At 36.2% G+C, this 19,877-nt stretch overlaps 2 protein-coding genes and 1 pseudogene across 3 annotated transcripts in view; 2 read left to right on the top strand and 1 right to left on the bottom strand.

Moving 5' to 3' along the window:
* Positions 1–18,479, top strand: part of USP8 (ubiquitin specific peptidase 8) — a 76,706-nt gene extending 58,227 nt beyond the window's left edge. The window contains exons 11-20 of the mRNA XM_060618539.3: positions 3,564–4,148; positions 6,740–6,826; positions 8,691–8,768; positions 9,188–9,450; positions 10,942–11,154; positions 11,650–11,860; positions 13,897–14,133; positions 15,250–15,392; positions 17,350–17,482; positions 17,651–18,479. Of these exons, the coding sequence (XP_060474522.1) occupies positions 3,564–4,148; positions 6,740–6,826; positions 8,691–8,768; positions 9,188–9,450; positions 10,942–11,154; positions 11,650–11,860; positions 13,897–14,133; positions 15,250–15,392; positions 17,350–17,482; positions 17,651–17,836 (2,136 nt within the window). The 3' untranslated portion in view covers positions 17,837–18,479. The remainder of the gene's footprint in view (positions 1–3,563; positions 4,149–6,739; positions 6,827–8,690; positions 8,769–9,187; positions 9,451–10,941; positions 11,155–11,649; positions 11,861–13,896; positions 14,134–15,249; positions 15,393–17,349; positions 17,483–17,650) is intronic.
* Positions 11,283–11,375, top strand: LOC132670533 (U6 spliceosomal RNA; annotated as a pseudogene).
* An 866-nt stretch (positions 18,480–19,345) lies between the features above and the next one.
* USP50 (ubiquitin specific peptidase 50) overlaps positions 19,346–19,877 on the bottom strand; it is a 41,411-nt gene continuing 40,879 nt past the window's right edge. For both annotated transcript variants that reach the window (XM_078448602.1, XM_078448605.1), the window contains exon 7: positions 19,346–19,638. In XM_078448602.1, coding sequence (XP_078304728.1) covers positions 19,447–19,638 — 192 coding nt within the window. In that variant the 3' untranslated portion in view covers positions 19,346–19,446. The remainder of the gene's footprint in view (positions 19,639–19,877) is intronic.

Below are 19,877 nucleotides of genomic sequence, written 5' to 3'. Positions count from 1 at the left end.
AAAAAATAAAAATTAAAAAAAAAAATTTAAATAAAGTATTCAGTTATATTTTTTCAAATAAGTTTTTTTCCCCTTCTCCTTCTGGTATCCCCATAATGCAAATATTAGTACATTTGATGTTGTCCCAGTCATACCTTAAACTACCCTTTTTTGTTTAAAATATTTTTCTGTTGTTCAACTTGATTTCTACTACTCTGTCTTCCAGATCACTCATCTGTTCTTTTGTATCTTTTAATCTGCTGTTATTCCTTCTAGTGTATTTTTCATTTCAGTTATTTTATTCTTCAGCTCTGAGTTGTTCTTTCTTATATTTTCGACCTCTTTATTAAAGTTCTTGTATGTTCATCCATTCTTCCAAGTTTGGTGAACATCATTATGACCATTACTTTGAACTCTTTATCAGATAGATTGCTTATCTCTGGTTCTTTTAATGAAGTTTCATTTTGTTCTTTTGAACATTTACCTCTGCCTCCTCATTTTGTTTGACTTTCTGTGTTTCTGTGTATTCTGATCCATCTCCCAGTTTTGAAGGAGTGGCCTTCAAATGTAGAAGGTACCCTGTGGGGCCAAGATGCACAGTCTCCTCTGGGTCATCAGAAGCAGGCACTTCAGGGGTATCTCCTATGGGCTGTGTGTGCCCTGGTGTGAATTAAATGGCTTAGAGGCCTGATCACAATTGTTCAGAACTAACACCTTCCCCCATCCCCAGCAGAACTTCTTGGGGGAGTGGGGGATTGCTGTCTTGGCTTAGGCTGCCCACCAGGTGTGGCTGAGCCTGAACTGCCTTGGATGGGTACCTGGCAAAGTATGTGTATTGGGCGGGGCCGATCCATAGGAGATCACCAGGTGGGGTGAATGGTGGCACATGGAGAGTATCAGAAGTGGTGCCTACCAGCATTTCTATTCCTGGAGAAAGTCTCTATAGATCCCTGCCCCTCCTGCATATACCCTAAAATTAGTTAATAAGTTTTCTTCACATATGGCCCCAGTGCTTTTCAAACTGTCGCCTCTCTGTTGGGTCTAAAAACAAGTGAATTTGTGGCTGGCCCTTTAAGAGCAGAGTCTCTGTGTCCTGTAGCTCTCTGGCTCTCCTGGAGATAAGCCCAATTGATTTTCATAGCCAGACATTGTGGGGGCTCATCCTTCCTATACAGGCCCCTTGGGTAAGGGTGCCTAATGTGGGACTTAAACCCCTCGATCCTCAGGGAGGACCTTTACATTTGTGATTATTCCTGCCATTTGTATATTGCTGCATAATGTATGTGGCTACTGGCTAGACCGTGTCTCTGCCCCTCCTACCTCTCTGAATGTGGCTTTTTATTTATATTTTTAGTTGTCAAAGAGCTGTTTCACTAGTATTCAGGTCATTCTCAGAGAGTTTGTCTATATTTAGTTGTAATTTGGTGTGTCTGTGGAAGGAGGTGAGCTCAAGATCTTTCTACTCCACCATCTTGATCTCCTCTGCAGCAGGCATGTTTTAACAATAATTACTTAAATGATTTTAAATAACCAGTGTATTACAATAAAAATGCAGCTTTTTTTCTCTACATTTTACTCAAAGGAAGGTAAACTAATTCTCCCTTATGGTTTTTCCAAAAGATTTTTTTATAGCATTTATTTTTATTTTTTTCGTATATATTTCAAGTGTTTCATATTTGAAATGGATGTCATTTGATTTGTACAATAGGCTATGAATAGAAAACTTAGTCTTTTTTTATATCAAATGAAATGGTTTATTTCTTCATTTTTTTTTTTAAAGGTCTTCTACTTTTAATATTTTGGACCAAATCTTAAGACTGAACAGTATGTGATTAATTTTTCTTAACATAAATTTAAGAAATTGAAAAAAAAAGCCTATGTTATTGTACTTCCTTTAAACTTAATCAACATGTTATTTGAACCATAATCCTTTTGTGACTGAGATATGTGCGATTTGTCTAACATATTCTGAGGATTTTCTATGTGAAAGACAACATGAAGGTTTACAGATATGATTAAGCTGTGAATTCTGTTTGATGTTTAGAAGGAGAAAGTTGTACAGAATTAGACAAAGTATAAGGCAGAATATAATTACTCACCAGAGCACAGAGCAAGGAGAGAAATTTTGACAGGGTATCAGAGAGATCTTCATAGAGAGGCAGTATTTTTATCTGGGCTATGAGTTCAATAGGATTTGAGGATGAAAGAGACAAGTAGATTTTGTGACTAAAGGAACAAAGCATGCTCTGGAACCAGTGAGTAGTTTTGACGTGCTTGGACACAGCTCTCTGTTGGAGACAGGCAAATGTGAGAGTAGATAAGATTGGAAAGATGGGCAAGAGTCATCAAGAGATACTTGGATCAAATTGGAGTTTTATCCTGTAGGCACAAGGAAAATTAAAGAATTTTAAAGGTGAAAGTAACATGATCATAGTTATGGTTTTAAAATTAGGGGGGAAATGGATCAAGTTGTTAAAATGTAGATGGAAACTTATTTTGGTTCCTTTCCATGGAACTTTGATTATCCTTATCCTTGTAGTGGTTCTTCACACTTCATTCTCAAATGTAGAAAAAAGACAATAGATTTTTAAAGTAAAGAGGTAAAAAGAGAAGTGAGGAGCAAAGGTATGATTTTTTCTTCACTAAAATCTTCCTATGGTATTAGTTTCTAGTTGCAAAACATACAATTCATTTTGTAAGAATACCATGCAAGTTGTTATTGGCAGATATTCTTATTAGTTATACTTGTTTCAGTAAATTTTACTCTCAAAAGAAATGATGTTAGGGTCATTTCTAACAATTTTGTAGAATTAATATGCTATTAAATTGAGGTACTAAACATTTAACGCACTAATTCAGGAATTTAGATAGTTTATTAAACTCAATTTGTATTTAGTAACTTAACTGTTGTGAAAACTGTTACAGAATATTTTATTCATTCCTTCAACAGCATATTTATTTACTGTCTATCAGGCACAGTCTTTACCCTCCTGGAGCTTATATCTTAGGAGGGAAGAAAGATTTTAAACAAGTTCCACTAATTGGAAACAGTGTAGAGGAGATGTTGGCATGGACTTGGTTGGTGCTGATGGAGAGGGACAGAGGAAGAAAATCATCAGACTGCATAAGGGCAGGGGAGGACATATGGAACTCAGCTTTCTGGTTTGAGCTATGTTTGGATAGTGGTTACATCCATGAGATAAGGACAGTGTTAGTAGGGGGAATAGCATGTATTCAGTTTTGGCCATACTTGGTTTGTGGTGTATATGTGAGACGCTGACATGGAGATACTGAATAGGCAATTGGTTATGTGGAAATGGAACTTTAGGTATGTTTTAGGTGAACTCTTCCATTTCCATATACAGAACATATCATGGTGTATTGAAAGTATGGAGTCAAGTAGGAAGTAAGTGCCAAGTGCCTTTTGAGAAATCTTGACATAGGGTAATGTTATAAATAGATGTTCTGGCAAATGTTGTCTCCACAAAGGTGATGGTTCTTTTATAACAACTTGATTTCAAAAACTGAGGTTACATTCCTGGATTTTGGTAAAAATATTCTTGGCTCTGTTTTTGTTAATATAGGTTGATCGTACTAAAAAACCAGCAGTCAAATTGCCTGAAGATCATAGAATAAAATCTGAAAATAAAGATCACGAGCAACAGTCTTCTCAGGATGGAAAAGTTGTTCCTGATCGCTCCACAAAGCCAGTATTTCCCCCTCCAACTGCCATGTTAACAGATGAAGAAAAAGCTCGTATTCATGCAGAAACTGCTCTTCTAATGGAGAAAAACAAACAAGAAAAAGAACTTCGAGAAAAGCAGCAAGAAGAACAGAAAGAGAAACTGAGGAGAGAAGAACAAGAACAAAAAGTCAGAAAGAAACAAGAAGCTGAAGAAAGTGAAATCACCGAGAAACAACAAAAAGCAAAAGAAGAAATGGAAAGGAGAGAAAGTGAACAGGCCAAGAAAGAAGATAAGGAAACCTCAGCAAAGAGGGGCAGAGAAATAACAGGAATAAAAAGACAAAGTAAAAGTGAACATGAAACTACTGATGCTAAGAAATCTGCAGAAGATAGGGGTAAAAGGTGTCCCACCCCAGAACTGCAGAAAAAGTCAGTGGGAGATGGACCCCATGCCTCTGTGGCAGGAGATTCAAATTCAGGCAAGGTAAGCAGAAACAAACAGTACAAATTGCCAAGTAAGGGAAATAAGATGTTATATGTAAGAAGATGATACCACTAGCATTCTATAGATAAGGGCAGACCTTTTAAGTAATTTTCTAGTGGGTGATAGATTTATACTGATCTATCTACATTTACTCACCTATTCTTTTGGTTGGCTGGAAATGGAATTGCTTTTTTTGTCTATGAAATGCAGTATGTGTTAGCAATTGCGATAACTAACTACATACTTCATTTTTATATGTGATATATGATCATCAGAAGACTAGAATGAAATATAATCTTCCTCTCAGTATAGAGGAGTTAGGTGCCAAATACATATATGTATTTGTTTCATATATGTCCAAAATCAGTAACATCTAAATGGCCCAACATTTATCTTTGTGTATAAAGATTTTTTTGGTTACATCTTTGTCCTTTTGTTTATTGCTTCATCTAATTAGTAATATTGGCAATAATCCCATTAATGTTGCTTTTTTTTCTGCCCTTGGCTATTCCCCAAAATTCATTCCCATAATTTTGAGGAAAATTTTTTGTTGTTATTCTTTTTTAACCTAATAATATCATATGTGCTTTTTATTTTTTTCCTCTATTATACAATTAACAATGCCTTTCCCTTTTGAACAATAAGTTTTTATAATAGCAGGAACAGTTATAGTCCTTTTTGTATGCACGTAAATAGAAATAACGTTCTTGGTAGTGTAGAAAATGACTTTGGAAGGAAGACAAAATACTATATCTTTACAGAATGTCTACCGTTATAACTTTTGAAGCAGCAGTTCAGGCATATGGCAAAAATAACAATTTATATTAATGGCACACTTATTCAAGGAACACTTAATCTAGTAACCTTAACTACCAAAAATACAACTCATATAAAAACCTTCTAAACACCAAAAGTTAGGGAAATGAAGCTCATGTACTAAAACATTCTCACTTTATTTATGGGAAACTCAGACTTGTTGAGCTCTTCCAATTTTAATATTATTCATTAAATATTACTTAGTAGTAGTTACTATACGCCAAGGATTTTTCGTACGTTATCTTATCCTTCTAATGATAAGCCCATGAGATATTTAATTTACAAATAAAATTGAAACTTGGAGGTTAAATAATTTGTCTAAGGGCCCATATTCAGTGAGATTCCAAAGCTACTTCCTTTCTGTCTTGCTTCACTTAGAGATAGGCAGTCATAAAGAACTGAACGCATTCATATTTCTGGGGTCATTTACTATATAGGTGCCAAATAGCCCTGCAAATCTAAGTAGCCCCAAGAATATCACATTAGTTTTTGACATTTCCTGTGATATATAACACATTGAAAACAAGATTGTATTTATTATATGGTCCTTGTAAAAGTAGGTAACATATATAATTTATTCTAAATAAATTTTATTAAATTATCACAGATTTAGAAGTTTTTACTTTACTGTAATTTTTAAATGAACTATAAAATTAAAGTGAAAAAATTTTAAGTTTATTTATTTTTGAGAGAGAGAGAGCAGGGGAGGGGCAGAGAGGGGGCAGGGGAAGAGAGAGGATCCCAAGGATCCACTGACAGTGCAGAGCCTGACATGGGGCTCAAACTCAAACCGTGAGATCATGTACTGAGCTGAAATCAAGAGTCAGAAGCTTAACCAACTTAGCCACCCAGTGTACCAAAGTGAATTTTTAAGGAACTCATGATAGGTTCCAAGAGGATATAAAATAGGTTTTGTACTTTTGAGTATTGTGTATGAAACTCCTGTTATGTCTTCATTCTCTTCAGGGTGTTCATTTTGGGAGAACATGACTGCTTCGAAGGTAACATCATATGAGATTAAAATAAAAGGATAGTGTTCAAAAGAGGCCATGGTGACTATACACTGATGACCAGCATCATGTATTAGGAATCAGTGCTTGCTTCCCAATCCACTGTGATTTGCAGCCCACCACCATTGATTCATCAGTTTCTTTTCTTCTTTACCGTTAGTGTCAGGAAATTCCACATGGGCTGTATCACCTTTAATTAAAAATATCTATACTTTGAGGGGCACCTGGGTGGCTCAGTCGGTTAAGAGACCAACTTTGACTCAGGTCATGATCTCATGGTTCGTGGATTTGAGCCCCGCGTCAGGCTCTGTGCTGACAGCCCAGATCCTGGAGCTGCTTTCGATTCTGTGTCTCCCTCTCTCTTTGCCTCTCCTCTGCTTGTGCTCAGTTTCTCTCTCTCTCAAAAATAAGTAAACGTTAAAAAATCTATGTATATATAAAAATATCTATACTTTGACAATAAAATTAAATAAACTTTGGGTGCCTGGGTAGCTCAGTCAATTAAGTGTCTGACTCTTGATTTCAGCGCAAGTCTTGATCTCAGGGTTGTGAGTTCAGGCCCTGCAGTGGGCTCTGTGTTGGGTGTGGATTCTACTCTTAAAAAAAATTTTTTTTTCTAAGAAACTTTCAGAAGTGTCACTTTTTTTCTTCTTTTATATTTCAGTCGGATGGATTTACTTGTATTAGCTAGTGGTTGATGGGTAAGTTTTTATGGGAGGAAAGTTAAAGTTTTCTTTCCCTTTAAAATTTTAATAATTTTTACAGCCTGTTAAGATTAAAGGACAACCAGAAAGTGGAATTCTAAAGACTGGAACTTTTAGAGAGAATACAGAAGACACTGAAAGGAACAAAGTGAGTAGTAGTTCATTGGGTGGGGGGAAAACATGGATTATAACCACATGGTTGTCTTTACCATATTGTCATCCTCCATCTTAAGATCTACTTTCTGAGGAAATCTTTGCTATCTTTTATAGCTGTTTTTTGTTTATTTTTACATATTGATCCATTTATATACTAAAGGGAATGAATAGATGTGGGGCACCTGGGTGGCTCAGTCGGTTAAGCGTCTGACTCTGTTTCGGCTCAGGTCATGATCTAATGGTTTCATGAGTTCGAGTTCCGCATTGGGCTCTGTGCTGACAGTGTGGAGCTTGCTTGATATTTTCTATCTCTCTCTCTCTCTCTCTCTCTCTCTCTCTCTTTTTCTTTCTTTCTCTACTCCTCCCCCGGTCATGCTGTCTCTGTTTCTCCCAAAATAAATAAATAAAACTTAAAAAAATTATTTTTAAATTTTAAAAAAAGGGAATAGATGTTTGTCTTCCTATTTAAAGTACAACAGTGTATTCTCATTTTATGAAATTAGAAAATAAATTAGAAAATACCTAGGCCTTACTACATGATCCAGCAATTCTACTTCTAGGTATATACCCACAAGAATTGAAAGCAGGACCTTACACACCTATGTTCATAGCAGTATTATTCACATAGCCAACTAGCCAAGAAATGTAAGCAACCCAAATATCCATTGACAGATGAATGTATAAACAAATGTGATATATACATACAATGGTGTATTATTTAGCCTTTTTAAAAAGGAAGGAAATTCTGACACATGCTACAACGTGGATGAATCTTCAGGACATTTTGCAAGTGAAATAAGCCAGTCACAAAGAGACAAATACTGTATGATTCCATTTATATAAGGTGGTTGCCAAGTAGATGGAAGTGAGTTTAAATGGGTGCAGAGTTTTGAGTTTTGCAAGATGAAGAACTTGAAATTGGTTCCACAACACTGAGAATATACTTAATGCCACTAACCTGTACGCTTAAAAATGGTTAAAATGACAAATCTTATTTTGTGTTACTTTATCACAATTTTTGAAATATTTAGGTCTTATATAAGACACCTTTGCTTTTGTTTTTATTTAAGAGTTTTATTGAGGTAATATTTGCATACCATAAAATTCACGCATTTTTAGTGTACAGCTTAGTGGTTTCAGTTCAAAGGTGTGAAGCAAGTATTTACTCAATCCATTTTAGAACATTTTCATCACACCAGAAAGATCTCAGTGCCCAATTATAGTCACTCTCTGTCCTTACCCTAAAGCCACAAGCAACCATGATCTACTCTGTCTTCATAGTTAGGTCTCTTCTGGACATACCAGATAAATGGAATCATGGGTGTGTGTGGGTGTGTGTGTGTGTACATACATATGGTCTTTTGCATTTGGCTTTTAACTAGTATAATTTTTTGAGATTCATCCATGTATCTGTAGTTTATTCCTTTGTATTTACTGAATAGGATTCCCTCGTGTGGGTATACTACATTTTATTCATTCACCAGTTAATGGATATTTGGATTGCTTCTGCTTCTTTTGGGCTATTATGAATAATGCTGTTGTGAGCATTTGTACATAAGTCTTTGTGTGTTTCATTTCTTTTGGGTTGATACCTAGCAGTGGAAATGTCTGTGTTTTTTGTTTTTTAAAGAAACTTAAAAAACCATCATCATTATAGGCTTGTGCATATACACATTCCTCTTCGCCTTGCTGTGGCAGTATTTGGACTTTGAGACAACATACAGAGTTATTCATTTTTAAACTTCATTTAAAAAATATTAAGGGCAGCCAACACAGGTTTTTTGGTTTTTTGATACAAATAGCTTAAGTTTGTGTATGGCAAAATTTAATTGATTTTTTTTTTTTTTTTAAACCAGGCTCGAGAACCTTTGACAAGAGCACGAAGTGAAGAAATGGGAAGGATCGTACCAGGACTGCCTTCAGGCTGGGCCAAGGTAAAACTCAAAATTAGCACATAAATAAATAACATGGTCATGTGTTCTTTTTTATAAAGCTTTTTTTGTTTATTCTATGTCTTCTCTAATGCAGAGTCAATTCTGTTTCTTCATGGTGGAGGACATAGCCCATTCCCCTAATTATAGCAGGATTGGATTTCTCAGTATAACCAATCTGAGATGCTGGCTACCATATATGAACATTTCTGGCCTTTGTCATTTAGAAGCAGTGTATTATTCTAATACCTAAAGTTCTTTGGAAGTTTAATCATAGAAGTGATTATGACCATCTTATTCAAATTATTGTAATCCAAAAGTAAACTTAGCAATAGAATACCCTTGAGTGATTTTCTTTAGTTTGTAATGGTCATTGTTTTTTGACCTGTTTTGTTTTTGTTTTTGTTTCTTTTTTATCTAAGTTTCTTGACCCAATCACTGGAACTTTTCGTTATTATCATTCACCCACCAACACTGTTCATATGTATCCACCGGAAATGGCTCCTTCATCTGCACCTCCTGCCACCCCTCCAACTCATAAAGCCAAGCCACAGATTCCTGCTGAGCGGGATAGGGAACCGTCCAAACTGAAGCGCTCCTACTCCTCCCCAGATATAACCCAGGCCATTCAAGAGGAAGAGAAGAGGAAGCCAACAGTAACTCCAACAGTTAATCGGGAAAATAAGTAAGTTTATCCTAACTCTTAGAACTAGAATAATCTGCTATATTTGAAAAGTTCTACTCTAGACATTTCAGCTTGTTAAGATCAGGAAGTCAGAAATTTCTGAGGGTGGCTGTTCTAGCCATTGTTATGTAGCACAGAGGAAAAGTGAATGGATTAAATTCCTTGGTTTTTATCCCAAGTGCTAACTTAAATTTATCAGGAAGGTTATCATAATCCGTATTAATGTAGGTATAAAAGAATATATATTATTTTATTTTAGGGCAGCATGATACAGACTCCTAGAAGTTTTTCATAAATCTCCATGGTCCCTAAATCTCTCTTTGAGGACCATAATCTGTAGGACTGTTGAGTTTGTTTTGTTGCAGCTCTCAAATTCCAAACTTTTTTTTTTTTTTAACTCAGCCGAATACTGTGGGAGTAAACTTAAATAGTGTTAAAACAAGTATTGTGGTATCAGTTCCTAATCCTTATTCTGTTCCCTTTTTTTTTCATTGCATTTCTGCTATTCTCTTTATAAGTAGTTATCAGTAGGTTCAATTAAGTTTCCCAAATCAATATCTCTGTTTAGATGTTTTCCTGGTGTGATCCCTCTAATGCTCCTGGTTTATGATTGGTAGGATTGTGAGGAGATAATTATCAAATCTGCTTATTGTAATCTTTACTTTTTGGGGCAGGGGGATAGATGGAAATATAAATAAATGGGTTTATGTTAGGGCTGACTATTAAAACTGGTAAGATTTAATTCTTTTTTGAATCATCATTGGGGATTGTTTTCGTTTTGGTTTTAAAGATTTTTTTTGAGAGAGAGGGAACATGACCATATGCATACAAGTTGGGGAGAGGCAGAGAGAGAATCCTAAACAGGCTCCACACTGTCAGCACAGAGCCTGACGTGCAGCTCAATCCCACAAACTGAGATCATGACCTGAGCCAAAACCAAGAGTTGGACCTTAACCGAATGAGCCACCTTGGCGCCCCTCATTTTAAATTTAAATAGCCACCTGGGGCTAGTGTCTACCACATTTGTCAGCATATCTCTACACTTCAGGTAATAGTACCCAAATAATCCCTGCCTCTTTTGAGATTATTCCACTGTAAGATATTCTTTATTCTTTGTTTGGCCTCCTGGTTGAGTTCAACATTTGGTAATGCTGAACTTCCTAGGATTACTTAAAGGAATTTGAAAGAGCCTTCTCTACTAGAAGTCTCTGCCTGTTGATGAGAATCCAGGGACTCTATCTCCGGGTATAAGAACAATAGACCCCCCCATAAGAGGTTAAGGTACTGTTTCATGGGAGGGTCACAAAATACAACCAGTGTTACCTAGATAGTAAGTGTCCTGTAAGACCCAGTACCTTTTGACCTATTAACTCTTTCCAAGATTACTGTGTACTGTGATACCAATGGTGGAGTTTACTGCCATTTGTAATATGAACCTTAATTTTAGATGCCATGCATTTTAAGACATTATGTACACTTTTTCTTCCTCAGGCCAACGTGCTACCCTAAAGCTGAGATCACAAGGCTTTCTGCTTCTCAGATTCGGAACCTCAATCCTGTTTTTGGAGGATCTGGACCAGCTCTCACTGGACTTCGTAATTTAGGAAATACTTGCTATATGAACTCAATACTGCAGTGCCTATGTAATGCTCCACATTTGGCCGATTATTTCAACCGAAACTGTTACCAGGACGATATTAACAGGTAAAGAAATTTCATACTTTTTGCAATATAATATTAGAAGGACGATCTAACTACACTTTCTTACCACGCAGCTCCAGAGAGAAGTCAAATTAGGAAGGGGGGAAAATATCTTTAAGAAAAATGTGAGAGTGCTCGCTTTGGCAGCACATATACTAAAATTGGAACAATACAGAGAATCATGGCCCCTGTGCAAAGATATGTGAGAAGAGCCCCCTCTAATTGGTAAAGGACAGATAGGCAAAGGCAGAACCTCATATAAACTGGAGCCTGTTGAGGAGAAGGAGACAGTACAGGATTTGCAGCCCAAAAGAAGCCAGTTGGCGAGGTATAATCAAAGTAAGAATCAGATGAATATTTGGTAATAAACCTGTGATTAAATAAACATTTTAGTGTTGGATTACAGATACGAAGAGTTTAATGTTGACCTCAAGAACCTGCTGTACCTTGACCTTTTAAAACTTCCTTTATTGCTGTTTTCTAATTTTATTTGCAAAGGTCAAATTTGTTGGGGCATAAAGGTGAAGTGGCTGAAGAGTTTGGCATAATTATGAAAGCCCTGTGGACAGGACAGTACAGGTATATCAGTCCAAAAGACTTTAAAATCACCATTGGGAAGATCAATGACCAGTTTGCAGGATATAGCCAGCAAGATTCACAAGAACTGCTTCTGTTCCTAATGGATGGACTCCATGAAGATCTAAATAAAGTAAGAAATTTGATTTTTCTAAGTTGTAAAGGCTCTTTAAGGTTGCTCAACACTGTGATCATTTTTATAGCAATTTAAAATTATAGTTGGGGTGCCCGGGTGGCTCAGTCAGTTGAGCATCCAACTCTTGGTTTTGGCTCAGGTCATGATCTCATGGTCGTGAGTTCAAGCCCTGCATTGGGCTCTGCGCTGACAGTGCAGAGCCTGCTTGGGATTCTGTTTCTGCCCCTCCCCTGCTCGCTCTCTCCGTCTCTCTCTCTCTGTCTCTGTCTCTCTCTCTCCCTCAAAAAGTAAATTAAAAAAAAATTAAAATTAAAAAACTAAAAATTAAATTAAAATAAAAAAAATTAAAAATAGAATTATCTTATGATCCAGTAATTCCAATACTGCGTCTTTACTCAAAGAAAATGAAAACACTAATTCAAAACGATATATGCACTTCTATGTTGATTGCAGCATTATTTACAATAGCCAAGGTATGGAGGCAACCCAAGTGTCCATCCATGGGTGAATGGATTTTTAAAAATGCGGCACACACACACACACACACACACACACACACACACACGAATGTGTGACACACTAGAATGTCACTCAGCCAGGGCGCCTGAGTGGCCCAGTCAGTTAAGCATTGACTCTTGGTTTCAGCTTAGGTCATGATCTCACAGCCGTTAGATCGAGCCCTATGTCAGGCTCTGCACTGGGTGTGGAGGCTGCTTAAAATTCTCTCTTCCTCTTGCCCTCTCCCTGCCTTGAGTGCACGTGTGCTCCCCCTCTCAAAAATTAAATAAGTAACATGTTAAAAAAAAATAAAATTATAGTTGGTGATTGTTCAGTAGTAGTTTATTCAAATCTAGTGACTTTGTACTAAGGTAAGAAACTATAAAACAAATATATCTGATATGTCTAATATTTGAAAAGAAGTATGTACAATTTTTTTATATTTGCTTACTAAAATGGTAGGTTGTGAGATATTGTAAATGTTGAAATAGTTGTTAGAGATACTCTGTGACCACATGTATGTGAAGGTGAAATCATAAATATTTTTTTTAAGTTTATTCATTTATTTTGAGAGAGAGAGAGCATGCACATGTGCTTGAGTGGGAGAGAGGCAGAGAAAGAGGAAGAGAATCCCAAGCAGGCTCCACACTGTAGCACAGAGCCCCACACAGAGCCCGACGTGGGGCTCACGAACCGTGAGATCATGACCTGAGCCGAAGTCAGTTGTTTAACTGAGCCACCCAGGTGCCCCAAACATAAATTTTACAAAAGATTAGCTGTAGAGAGCTTGAACATCTTTATTATTGTATATTTATATATTTTGTATATGTTTTATCAGTTTTATACTTTTTTCTAAAATAAGAATTACCTCATGTAACCAAAGGATTCATGTGAAAAGTTGAGACATGTATGTCTCTAATACCTTTGGGATCCCTGTTACCATTGAACATACATACATACACACAGACATACATGTGTATGTATAAATACGTGTTTTGTGTGGATATATGTGTGAATATATATAGGATATGTGTATATCCATCCACAAGCCTAGGACAACAGCTTGCAGCGGTGTATGGGATGTCTTCTCTTTTCAAAACCAGAATTTCAACTTAAAAACAGTTAATAAAATATACTTTTATTTAAAGTTTTTATTTGAATTGCAGTTAACATTCATTGTAATATTAGTTTCAGGTGTACAGTAAAGTGATTTAGTATTTCCATACGTCACTCATTCAACACCCGGTGACAAGTCCATTCCTTAATCCCCATCACCTAAAAAAAAATGTATTTTATTAATTTCTGTTTAGTAAAATAAGTCATACCCTTCTGATAAAGTGGGATTTTGGGGGAGGATTTTTGGCTGGAATTTTTTTTTTTTTTTTTTTTTTACACCTCTGAATGAGATTAGAACTCCTTTATGAAAGAAACCAGAAATGTTTCTAAATCTGCAAAGTGTATTCAATATATTCTTTTAGTTTTCTATTTAAATGATGATTTTGAGATATTGATATAAATTTTAATATTATTTCCAGGCTGATAATCGGAAGAGGCATAAAGAAGAAAATAATGATCACCTTGATGACTTTAAAGCTGCAGAGCATGCTTGGCAGAAACATAAGCAGCTCAATGAATCTATTATTGTTGCACTTTTTCAGGGTCAGTTCAAATCCACAGTACAGTGCCTCACCTGTCACAAAAAGTCTAGGACATTTGAGGCCTTCATGTATTTGTCTCTACCATTAGCTTCTACAAGTAAATGTACATTACAGGTAAGTTTGAGAGAAAATGATTTGCTGAATAAATGCTGTTTCTATGCATACAAAGATGGACTTTATTCAGCAGAGTCTGTACTTTGCCCCTATAAATGTTTTGTAGGTAAAACACCTACATAAATTTTGTTTTAATTATGTTTATGTGTATTAGAAAATTTTTAAAAAAATTTAAATTACTCTTTCAGAATTCAGGGCACCTGGCTGGCTCAGTTGGTTAAGCATCCAACTCTTGATTTCAGCTCAGGTTATAATCTCACAGTTTGTGATTTTGAGCCCCGTGTCAGGCTCTGTGCTGACACTGTGGAGTCTGCTTGGGATTCTCTTTCTGTCCCCTCACCCACTTGCACACTCTCTCTCCAAATAAATTAACTTATAAATTTAAAAAACATTTTAGGGCACGTGGGTGGCTCAGTCAGTTAAGCATCTGACTTCAGCTCAGGTCTTGATCTTGCAGTTCATGAGTTCAAGCCCTGCATCGGACTATGTGCTGAGTAGAGGCTGCTTGGGATTCTCTCTCCCTCTCTCTCTGCCCTTCCCCCACTCACACTTCCTTTCTCTCAAAATAAATAAACTTAAGAAAAAAAATTTTTAAATACTTTTCAGAATCAATAAATGTTTTTAAAGTTTGTATTTTGAAGAAATAAAACTTCTATTTTAAAAGTTAATTTGAAAATTGCATATTGACTTTAATTAGATTCCCTTTTTATAAGAATTTGCTCTATGTGGGGATCAGATAAATAGCCTGTTTTCTACCCAGTAACAGTGTGATTTAGCTAGCTTTTTGATACCTTTAGTGTTAGCTCCCTTGAGAATGTCATTTCTTCCAGTAAGACTTCCTGAGGCACCAGGCAGAGGTGGCTCCTGTGTGCATTCAGGATGCACAGTCCTGCTTCCCTCTGTCATGGGCAGCGCCCACCACTCCCTGCACTGATTACTGTTGGCTCTCCCCTCTGGGCTCCCCACTAGGTCGTAAACTTTATGACAGAACTATTTTCTGCTAGTTACCTGTTGTGTCCTTCATACCTGGCAGAATAACTTACTGAATTAGATGCTCAATGATACTGTGTTGAAGAAACGAATTAGTGAGTAACTACTACTTGTTTTTGCCTCCAGGACTGCCTTAGATTATTTTCCAAAGAAGAAAAGCTCACAGACAACAACAGGTTTTACTGCAGTCATTGCAGAACTCGACGGGACTCTCTAAAAAAGATAGAGATCTGGAAGTTGCCACCTGTGCTTTTAGTGCATCTGAAACGGTAAAAGGAACACATTTTTCTGCAGTTTAGATGAAGGAAGTCTTAAGTTGTACTTCATTCTAAGTCATTTTGTTGCATTGCCTGCTAAGGTGTATTACAAAGGAAGATTATCTGGTTAGGGAAACAAGGCAGAAATGAGGAGACTCCAGTTCCTTACTTTAGTGTTTGCGAGAACAGCAAAATGACAACACGGTACTTTCAGGTCATTTCATCTTTTAAAAATTAGTGAAATTTATTGCATTTCACATATAAAATTTTACATCATAAAAAATCCAAGTGAAAATGTATAAAATCACACAGGATAACTCTAATACAAATGATAAGTCAATAAAATTTATTGTAAACTAAGAAAAGATTTAATCCTGTGCTGAAAATGAGAATGCAGTTTTAAAGAGAAGATGTTAAGGATGCCATTGCTGGGTGCAGATATTTTTGTCCACATTTTTCTAGCCTGTGAAAAAGGTCTGGCCCTATAATAGATGGGATAATAGCAAGAGAGTTGTAAAATCTGTCCCAGATGTTGTCTTTCGATTCTTTTATCTTTATGGAATCCATTCATGGAGTGATAACTATGAATCATTATTTTGAAAAACTTTTTAAAAGGAAGTTTCATCTTTTTATTGAGAGCTGTAATTTTTGTCTCAAACGAAGCATTTCTATTTTAATTATTTGTTTCATTTTGTATTATTGGAAATTCTTAGGCAATTACTTTTGTTAGTTTCTATATTGACGTGTTCAAATTCCTCACGTAAATTTTCTACCAGAAACTTGTTCCATCAGTTTTTCTCTTCTTGAGGATTGTGGAGGTACAGATAAACATTCTATAAATGATTACACATATGTTAAGATTTCTAGTGCTGTGTATTAATTCTTTGGAGAATACAGGTATCTAAAAATGTAAATGGTTCAGAATTCAGTTTTTGAAAACTAATTCTGAAATAATCTTATCGCACCAACCAAAGTACCAGTATTTCGGTGTTTAAAGGAGTAGAGTATGTCAGGATAATGGAATGCCATTACAATTCTCCCCTGCTATCCAAAAGTAGAGTGTTCCTGTGAAATCTTTCATAAGCCAAAATGGTGTAAAGCAAAGAAGCAGTTACCATTAATTTATATAGAAAATCTTTCAGTATTCCCAGACCCCCAAAATAACCTTCTCTTAGACTTTTCTAATACCTTAGGACACATCTTGCTTAACAGATGCACAAAACAGATCAAGATAAAACACAGGTACGGGCAGACAATTCAAAGCTGTGGCAGCTTGACACTGAGTATTCTGGGAAGGAGCATGGTGATGCCACTTTATCTACTCAGCAGGGTGCCTGCTGCCTCCAGCAGCCTACTGCAAACAAACGCTGCCCAGTGCTGCTTTCCCCTTTTCACCTTTTTTCTTAAAAGCAGAAACCTTCTTTCGATTTCTTTTAGGTAGCTAAAACAGGTACTCATGGAAGTCTTGTAAAAATGAAGTGGCGTAACACCAGCTTTTGAAAAGCAGGGGATCCCTGTGTAGTCTGTGTGCTTATGATTTCCAGCTTCAGTTTCCCCAAAAGTACAGTCTTAACAGCTAGAGCAGCCCTCCTTAGTCTTTCCTCTGTACTCGTATGGTAGTTAGCATTATAAACCTGGGTCTTCATAACTTTTTACCTTTGCAGAAGACTCATCGAACAGTTGTCGCTGGCCTATGGGTCAAGGGACCCAGGTGTGGCTCTGTCTCCACCACCTTAGCTGTTTGACTGAGGGCAGGTCATTTCATATCTGCTCATACCTTCGTTTTCTCATTTGTAAAGTGGAAATGAAGCCAAATGTCTTTCCAGGTCCCTCCACCACTGAAATTCTGAGTGTGTTTGAAATGGATTTTCTGGTCTCAGCTACAAATCTAGAACATTAATGAATGAATTCAAGTCTTTCCAGTGTTTGTGGTCTCTCAGTTTAATTGCTATCCTGTTTCACTCTACAGTTTTTCCTACGATGGCAGGTGGAAGCAGAAACTACAGACCTCTGTGGATTTCCCATTAGAGAATCTTGACTTGTCACAGTATGTTATTGGTCCAAAGAACAATTTGAAGAAATATAATTTGTTTTCTGTTTCAGTAAGTATCTTGTTGGAACTAAATCCTTTCTCTTTTTCTAAGCAAACTATAAAAATAAGAGTTTCATGTGGTTCCTTAACCTCATAGGAAAATAACATAAAGCTTTGAAGTATTTAAAATATGACAATAATTTCAGTTTGAACTGATTTTCTATCTTGTTTGGCACAGAATCACTATGGTGGGCTGGATGGAGGCCACTACACTGCCTATTGTAAAAATGCAGCAAGACAGCGGTGGTTTAAATTTGATGATCATGAAGTTTCTGATATCTCCATTTCTTCTGTGAAGTCTTCGGCAGCTTATATCCTCTTTTATACTTCATTGGGACCACGAGCAACTGATGTAGCCACGTAAGGAGAAATAGGTTCTAAGCTAGTTATCTTTTAAGAAGCTGAGCAACACAACTCTTGACATGCTTATAAAGATACTGGATAAATACAGCTGGCCATTTAGAGGAATTCTAAGACCGTGGGAGCTGTGTTACTATCACCATATACTTTAGGTCAGTGCCATTATCGAAAAACTGACTAATATTTAACGAGTATTGCAGTTAAGCACTCCTTACAGGTACCATTTATTTCAAAACCTTTATAGTTTGCTCCAAAGTTAAAATAATTAGCTAAGCATTATTCTTCTCCTGGTCTAAAAACCATTATATCCTTTCTTTTCCTTTTCACTGTTACGGCCTTTTCACATTTCTAAATCCCAGCTTGATCTATGAATACTCTAGAATGATGTAAAGCAGATAGGAATGTATGTGTATATATTTATTGCACACTTGCACATCAAATCAATGTACATAGTATAATAACGTGGTCCTTGTGTGAAGCCTAGAACTCAGAGGACTGTTTGTTTTTCCTTTTTCTTTTGGCCTATTCTGAGTAACTGCAGTGCTTTCTTAGGGAAATGACAGGGCAAAGCTATTTTTTTGTTGGCTTTGGGCTGTATTTGTGCACTAAATCTTTATTCTAAAAAATAAATGGAAACTTTTCTTTAATTTTTTAAAATGAGAATTTTCATTTACACCTACATTAAAATCTTAATGAGAAAAATAATTTAAAACCCTGTAAGTGTTCTGTCTTTATTTTTTTATCAAACCATTTTATATACACACACATTTTATCCTACTATGTGACTTAAAATTTAGTTCACTTATCCTGTTGTATTAGGACTTGATTTTACTCTTCCTTCAACTTGACCCAGAACTGCATAAAGCACTTATTTAGAATTCTCAAGAGTTGGGAATCAGGATTAAAATTAAAAGGGATAGGGATCGGGAATGACTACAGAATAAACTGTATTAAGAACCACATCTTTGCAAAGTGATGTATTAAAAGAGAGGAGCTGAGAATGTATTATTTACCTCAGACTCAGGTGCTATAGATGAAGTCAGTAAAAACTCCCCATATAAAAATATGATTCTAGAAGTTGCTTCTGAAAGATGCCACTATGAGTAAAGAGGAGTCTTGAATCCTGAGGTTGGCATCTTTTCATATTCTGCAGTTGGTCTAAGAATCTTAGAGTTCTTGGCTAAATTATCAGATCAATGAAATATTTCCAAATCATAAGGTCACAGAGCCACTTGAACAAAACTTACTTTGTTTAGCTCCATGAAGTATCTTTGGAGAATACTTTGTTGCATATATATAATTGAGGTATTTTAGGTTTAAAAATATCCATCCTAATAGACATTGAATTTTGAAACCTGAAATTAATACATACTTTGCTGTGCTTTGCAGGCCCCCATCCATTAGCATTTCGTCGTGCTGCCTTTTTCAGGAGGCCAGGACCTCTCTTCTCTGCTAGAGGCTTATCATATAAAAAAGTGCATAATACAGTAGAAAGAGTGAAAATTATGTTGGATGTAAGTAAATTGCAAGAGTTTAATGACAAAGCAAACCTGAAGTACCAGTTTCTGATTGCTTGTTTTGCAGTTTTCAGTTCTGCAGTTTTGCACCATTTTCCTAGCTCTTGCACTTTTTTATAGGTATAGAAAAGGGCTGGCAACTGTAGAACAGGAGATAGGCTGTAGCAGTTTGCACTGAAGTATCTGGAATCTCACTGACTCGTGTGTCATCAAAGCTATACCAGGCCTGGGTCACTGAGTTCTTGCAGAAAGCAGTGTAGTGGCCACCGTCCAGATCACCAAAGTGGTTCTAGGGGAAGAACGAATGTCAGACTTAATATTCCCAAGCAGATAACTCTACTGGAACAAAAAAAGGTATAGCCAAGAAATATTTTTCACAATTGTCCCTTACACTAAATTAAAAGGAGAAGGTAATGTTGTTAAATGATAGATATGGCCTGCTACAATATTTTTCATCCATTGAACTTATACATTGGGCCTATCGACTAAAGAATCTATGAATGAAATAGTTTAGTATTTGGCAGCATC

Source organism: Panthera onca, chromosome B3, assembly GCF_046562875.1.
Source record: "Panthera onca isolate mPanOnc1 chromosome B3, mPanOnc1 haplotype 2, whole genome shotgun sequence".
In the NCBI taxonomy this organism is placed as follows: domain Eukaryota; kingdom Metazoa; phylum Chordata; class Mammalia; order Carnivora; family Felidae; genus Panthera; species Panthera onca.
The sequence above is the reverse complement of the archived record's forward strand: the minus strand, read 5'-3'. Positions and strand labels throughout refer to the sequence as shown.